The sequence below is a fragment of the Aotus nancymaae genome, unplaced genomic scaffold, assembly GCF_030222135.1.
Source record: "Aotus nancymaae isolate 86718 unplaced genomic scaffold, 86718_ANA_hifiasm-v0.15.2.pri h1tg000016l, whole genome shotgun sequence".
NCBI lineage: Eukaryota > Metazoa > Chordata > Mammalia > Primates > Aotidae > Aotus > Aotus nancymaae.
Window position 1 is genome coordinate 36,110,661 of NW_026988428.1, and position 6,654 is coordinate 36,117,314.

General features: G+C 55.1%; 1 protein-coding gene across 1 annotated transcript; it reads right to left on the reverse strand.

Moving 5' to 3' along the window:
* Positions 1 to 5,165, reverse strand: LOC110567222 (keratin, type II cuticular Hb1). Its single transcript, XM_021666070.2, has 9 exons — positions 4,797 to 5,165; positions 3,794 to 4,002; positions 2,959 to 3,019; positions 2,107 to 2,202; positions 1,731 to 1,895; positions 1,344 to 1,469; positions 851 to 1,071; positions 539 to 570; positions 1 to 239 (listed from the first exon to the last, which is right to left on the reverse strand). Exons 1-9 carry the CDS (start codon positions 5,163 to 5,165, stop codon positions 1 to 3), a joined length of 1,518 nt encoding a protein of 505 aa, XP_021521745.2.
* Positions 5,166 to 6,654: the final 1,489 nt, after the last annotated feature.

The following is a 6,654-nucleotide window of genomic DNA, read 5'->3' on the forward strand; positions in this document are numbered from 1 at the left end:
CTAACATTTCCGGCAGCTGCTGCTGCAGGACCCCACACCCAAGGAGCTGATACCGCAGGAGCCCACGCCACAGGAACCCCCTCTGCAGGTGGTGTTCAACTGGCCGCAGGGCGCACACAGGCCGGTGCTCACCGCCACGTTCCCATTGCACGGAGCGCTGCAGACGCTGCCAGTCACTGGCCGGGAGCCTGTCACACAGAGGTCCCCGCACACGACCCCGCCCCGGGAGCTGCTGACACCTGTGAACCCCGAAGGCTGAGTCAAAATTCTGGAGGGCAAGCCATCCTGCCTCCCTGACCACCTCCCCTGCCCAAGCCCTGAGCTCTGGGTACTGAAAGTCAGAAGCATCTTTAGTGGACAATTCTAGGGCCATCTAGTCCACGAGCTGGGGTCTTTCAGCTGTCTGACTCCAGGTCTCTCCTGTTGTGATGCCAGCCCACTCTTTTATATTCAATCTCAGTGACACGCCTCTTCCCAAACTCTGCCCTCCATCACAGGGAGGTACTAAATCTGTCTACACTGGGCCCCAAATACTCACAGACATTCACAGCCCCAACACCTTCACATAGCCTGAGGGCAAAAGAGAAAAAGGCAACGTTAGTAACTGCTCCAGAGAGGCTGAAAAAGCTCCCCAGGTCCTAGGGTAGGCTCCACAGTCGGGCAATTAAGAACAGAGAGTCTGAGGGAACGCCTTGCCCCAGACAAATCCACACACCAGCCCTCCCCACACTGGAAGTTATGAATGATTTTCTGCCCCCTAGAGCTCTGGCCATTACTCAGCCAAGGCCAAGGGTAGGCTTGTGCCAAGGGTCGGGAAGGGTGGCTCTCTGCCAGGCTTGGTTGGACCCACCTCTGCTCCTCGCCCTCCAGCAGGCGCCTGTAGGTGGCAATCTCGATGTCCAGGCCCAGCTTGGAGTTCATGACCTCCTGGTACTCCCTGATCAGGCAGGCCATGTCCTGCTTGGCCTTCTGCAGGGCGGCCTCCAGCTCGGCCAGCTTGCAGCGGGCGTCACTGAGAGCCGCCTCACCCTGCTGCTCAGACTGGGCCACCGCGGCCTCCAGCTTGGAGTTCTGAAGAGAACAGAGAGAAGAAGGTAGATTAGAGTCTCTGGGTCTCTCTGATGCTTACCTGGATGAGACCACACTCCCTACCAAGCTGAGAGCATCCCAGAAACAGAGCCTCTTGCCTTCATCACCTAGGACTCACTGAAAGACCACACCAGGGACTCTACATGGACAAAGGGGCTGGTGAATGAACGCTGAGATCCAGGAAGGGCACACATAGGCTGTGCGACAAGTGTTGGCACTCAGTCTCTCTGGCCTTGGGCACAGATGCCCCATACCTGGCACTTGGCGTTCTCCACCTCAGCCGTCAGCCTCTGGATCATGCGGTTCAGCTCGTTGATCTCCTCCTTGGTGCGGCGCAGGGTCTCCCCGTGCCTGATCACTGTGGCCTTCATCTCCTCGCACTGGGGAAGTAGAGATGCTCATGAGGCTCAGGGTGGGAACTCCCATCCATTCAGGACACCACGGATGGTTGTGCAGTTGTGCAGTGCTCAGCCTGTGCAACCACACGTGGCAGTCCTGCCCTGCCACCCCAGCCTCAGAGAGACAGCTCTTCGCTTCTCACCCTTAGGGACCAGCATCCCCAGAAAAGGAAGCCTATTTAATAGATACCTCACATCCCTCCTACTGCCATGTCTAGCAGGCAGGTGTGCTGCCCCACTCACCTTGCTGCGGTACCAGGACTCGGCTTCAGCCCGGCTGCGGGTGACAATGTCGTCGTACTGTGCCTTGATCTCAGCGACAATGCAGTCCATGTTTAGGTCCCGGCTGTTGTCCAGCTTGACGACCACGGAGGTGTCTGAGATGTGGGATTGGAGAACGCGGATCTCCTGCAGGAGGTGAGGGCAGCGACTTTAGTTGAGAACACAGCCCCACCTACCATGTCCTGGACTCCACCTTCTCAGGCCTTCTCTGGTCCTCAGCCCGCCCACTCACACAGCCTCAGGGACCGCAGCCCCTACCCACATCCATTCCAACACCCCACCCCCAACTCTCCTCTCTGCTGGCTGCCAGGCCTCTGCCTGGCCCCTGAGCCCGCACCTCTTCGTACAGCCGCCTCAGGAAGTCGATCTCCTGGACCAGGGCCTCCACGTTGGCCTCCAGGTCTGACTTGCGGAGGTAGGCGCAGTCCACATCCTGCAAAGGTGGGGAGTGTTGGAGTGCAAGGACCCTGGTGATCTAGTCCCCAGACTACTCTTTCATCCCACCCAATCCATGCAGCCAGGGAAAAACAGTCCCCAGCATCCCATTCCCATGCCCTCTCGTTCCCTTCTGGCCCTTCCCGGAATGATCTAGCATCCTCTTCCCTCTAAGGGCAAACCCTGTGGCCTTGGGCATGGCTCACCAGCCTTTCACCCCTGCCTGCCCTGCCATATCTCCTTTCTCCCCTCTCCTGGTCCAGGAAGCCTGCCCAGACTGACCCCCCAGCTCTCAAACCCTGACCCTTTCCTGTCCCCCAGCAGTGCTCCAAGAGCCTAATGGCTGATCCTGCTTCTGCTCCATCCTCCGCTAGACCCTGGGATTGTGTCCCTGCCTCAAGGTCAGACTCCTCAGAATGCAAGACGGACTGCACTGTCCCTCAGCAGAGACAGAATCTACTAAGGCTCCAGGGGACTCAACCACAAACCACAACCTCTGGAACAGAGGAAGACACCCAGAGGTCAATGCAGCCACCCCCCTGCCCAGGACAGATGCTGGTGGATATTCCAAGGTCATTGTCCTCTGTCAAGGCCCTGGATGCTCTATCCAATGGCCTCCATCTGGACAGTCCCAGACTGCTGTGGAAAAGTCATTGCACCCCACACTGAGATTGAGATCCCCTGTGTCTCCCCAGGAAGAGCCTGGCATTCTGAGATCCCAAGGGTCTGTGCTTCTCAATCCTGTGTCACTTGCCTTCTTCAGAGCCACAAACTCATTCTCAGCTGTTGCTCTCAGAGAAACCTCCTCCTCATACCTGAGACAGAGCAGAGGGCAGAGAGAGGAAGTCAGAGCAGGGCAGGTCTCTGCAGAGCCCCAACCCTGATCACAGCCATGGGGGCAGTACTAGGAACACAGCCACACAGCAGGCCCTGGCAGTCCAGCTGAGTCCTTTCTGGTTCGATGTGGGATGTGTCTTGGATTCCCTCACCATTTTGAATTGGGGATGGAGAGGGCTTATCTGGGACCTCCCAGTCCTATTCCCAAAGGGGCTATGAGTTCTCCCAGGGGGCAAATAGAACTCAGCCCCCAGCCCCATCCTGGGAGTAGACAGCATGGCCTCCCAGGGCCTGTAGCCCCAACACCCCTCACTGGTGCCAATCTTAGATCAGGTGTGGGGGCCTCCCAGACCCGCAGACACACCCAGAACCGCCCCAGACCTGTCACACCTGAGCGACCCTGGGCTCACATCTGATAGGTGCTACAACTGTAGGGTCTGAGGGGCAGGACAGAAGCCTGGACCCCACAGAGGCTTCATTCCCATCAAGCACAGGGGAGAGCTGCTGGGTGATGTGGCTCAGGGAAGAGAGGGCTGAAGTGAGATAGAGACAGGTCGTGGGAGTCATAGCCCTCCTCTTACAAAGGTGTCTGGGCAAAGATTCCACAAAGGAAAAGACCCAGACTCCACCATCCTCGGTCAACCTAGTGGTCATGGCCACTGAACCCACCTGGGAGTTCTTCCTATTGTCTAATTCAGTGTATTTAACCTAAACCCATTCCTGTGCCCAGTATCCCTCCTGCCCGCACTCACTTCTTCTTGTAGCCCTCCAGCACCTCCTGCACGTGGTTGAGCTCTGAGGCCAGCCTCCCACTGTCGGCCTCCACACACTCGGCCTCCCGCCGCAGAGTCTCGATGTAGCCCTCAAACAGGGGCTCCAGGTTGCTCTGGCAGCACTCGCGGTTCTGGAAGAACTGCAGCTTGGTCTCCAGCAGCTTGTTCTGCTGCTCCAGGAAGCGCACCTGCAATTCAGGGTGGGAAGGAGGGGCAGATGGTTTCTGGTGCCCCAAAGCCAGCTCTGGGGGCCTGGAGGAAGGGTGATGCTTTAATGGGAATTCCCAAGTCTGGAGCTTATCTGAGATTGAGTAGAGGTGGGCAGTGGGAGACAGACAGTTTCTGGATTTCCTGGCCCTGATCTGTGTCTAGATTTTCCACTCAAGAATGGAGCAAGGGCTGTGGGTGGGGTGTCAGTGCCTGCTCTCAGGGGAGTCGAGTGACTCCAAGCAGATGAACACAAGTGGAGGCTCAGCCCCTCACTCTGAAGCCGGGTAAGGCAGCAATCCTCACAGGCAGAGTGTCCAGGTTCAGATCACAGATGGGGCTTCTGGGGATGGTGTCAGGCAGAGGATGTCACAGGCCATCTGGAAAGGAGCTCAGCTGTCCCAGCCCTTCCCCTATGTCATCTGGAAGTCAGTGCACCCTACTCTCACCCTGGGGCTCCCCAGACCCCTTTGAGTTGAGCATCAGTGGTCACATGGTCCCCATCCCCAATTCCCTGATGTCTAGCTTGTGCCCCAGAGCAGCCTGGTCACACTTTTCCTCCACAAGCTCCCCCTATCTGAGTCTGGGTCTTGAGTGTGTGTGTGTATTTGTGTGTGTGTGTGTGTGTGTGTCTGTCTGTCTGTGTGCCTCTCCCATCAGACTCGGATCTCAGGCAGGCAGAGGTCTTTCTGTCTCTGACTCCATCCTCAGTGCCCAGCCCTGGCTGTGTAGGTGGTGGTTGTGGTTCAGGAAGGGTGTGATCCAGGACACCCACCTTGTCGATGAAGGCCGCGAACCTGCTGTTGAGGCACTTGATCTGCTCCTTCTCCTCCTGCTTCACGCACTGCGCGTTGGGGTCGATCTCCAGGTTGAGGGGCGTGAGGAGACTCTCGTTGACCGACACGGTGGTGATGCATGGGGGGCTGGGCCCGCACACGCCCCCGGAGCGGTAGCCGAAGCTGCGCCCGCAGGAGCCGGCGCGGAAGCCCCCGCACACGCTGTGGCTGCCGAAGCCCCCGGCGAGGCCGCGGTAGCAGGAGATGCCGCGGTAGGGGGCGGCGGTGATGCAGCAGCGGCCGGGCCGGGGCCCGCAGGCGGAGATGCAGCTGAAGGCGCGGCCGCCAAATCCTGATCCGCAGGTCATGGTGCTCCTGGCCGTTTGGGTTACAGAGGAGAGGATAGGGGACCTGGAGTCCTGGTGGAAACTCCAATGTGCTCCTCAGGGCACCGCAGCCCTATTTATGCGCAGATTCCGAAGGGGCTTGGCTTGAAGACAGTGTTGGGGCAATTTTCGCTTTATGGGCTTGGGTGGTTAGCCGGGTCCAACGCCTGTCCAGAAAGTGCTTTAATGGTGGAGTGGCCTGCACCCTCTTCTTTGTAAAGGATGTCAGCCTTGGGCTCTAGCGGGAGTCAGCATGTTTCATCTTCAAAGTGTCTTGCCAGCAGGGCATTCCTTCATCTGCAGGCATTGGGGAGGGCAGGGGTGAGGAGGAGAAGGAGGAGTAGCTCTTGACAAGCGGAGGAGAAGGGGGGCCAGGTGCTGGAGAAACTGGGAGGAGGCCTGTGTGTTAAAGTGATGTGGGGACGGGGGTTCAGGAAAGGCTGAGGCATTAATAAATACCATCTCACGTTTCCATCCCAGCTGTGGCTAAAGTGTTCCCAAAACACAAACCTGGATTTCCCCATCTCCAGCTTTTTCAGTGGGCAGCTGAAAACCATCTCACTTTTCCTGCCATGGCAGCAGTCAGCAGATTATTAAATATTTGTCTTTTATCTTTTTTATGATGGGAGCTTTCAAACATTGAGAAATTTGAAATAATACAACACACAAGCATTGATGTTCCACCTGGATACCCAGATTCAATGGTTAACATTATGCCCTATTTGCTTTCACATTTGCCCAATTATTTGAGTAGCAGAAAGCATGGCATGTAACCCTTAAATACATCAGCATGAATTTCTTAAGAATAAAGAGAGTACTGTTTTCACATGCAGGAAAATTAACAATAATTCCAGAGCACCTCTTACTATTCATCTCAGATTCAATTTTCCTAATTGTCCTAAGAATTTTAAAACCAGATTTTGCATAATTTAATTTGTGGCTCTAGCCCTTGTGTTTTCTATAAACTGGAAATAAAATCTTGAACTGGGCTGTCCAATTAGGTTGACAATAGGCAGATGTGGCTACTTACATTTCAGTTAGTTAAAATTAAATAAGTTAAAAATCTAGTTATCAGTTGCATTATCCATGTTTTCAGTCCTCAGCAGCTACCCATAAGTAGTGCCTACCTTAAAGAACAAATAAAGAACAGTGCTTTATTATTTGTTTTTATTTTATTTATTGTTTATTTTCACATAAAATTCTATTGGACAGCACTGGGTTAGAGGCTGGATTAGGTTTAAATTCGACACTGTTGGGCAGAATACTTCATAAGAGATGCTGTATAACTTTTATTATGTCACTTGAGGATGCACAAAATGTCAGATTGGTGGTGCTAAATTGGATCACAGCTGGGTGCAGTGGCTCACACCTGTAATGCCAGCACTTTGGGAAGTTGAGGCAGGTGGATCACCTGAGGTCAGGATTGAAGACCAGCCTTGGTGGAGGAGTTCAAGACTAGAGCAAGTGAAAC

Coding starts and splice junctions, on each gene's coding strand:
- LOC110567222 (XM_021666070.2), bottom strand. CDS start 5,165: ATGACCTGCGGATCAGGATTTGGCGGCCGCGCCTTCAGCTGCATCTCC. Junction 3,020..3,793: donor CTGGAGGGCTACAAGAAGAA/GTGAGTGCGGGC, acceptor GCTCTGTCTCAG/GTATGAGGAGGAGGTTTCTC. Junction 571..850: donor CTGGAGGGCGAGGAGCAGAG/GTGGGTCCAACC, acceptor TTTTGCCCTCAG/GCTATGTGAAGGTGTTGGGG.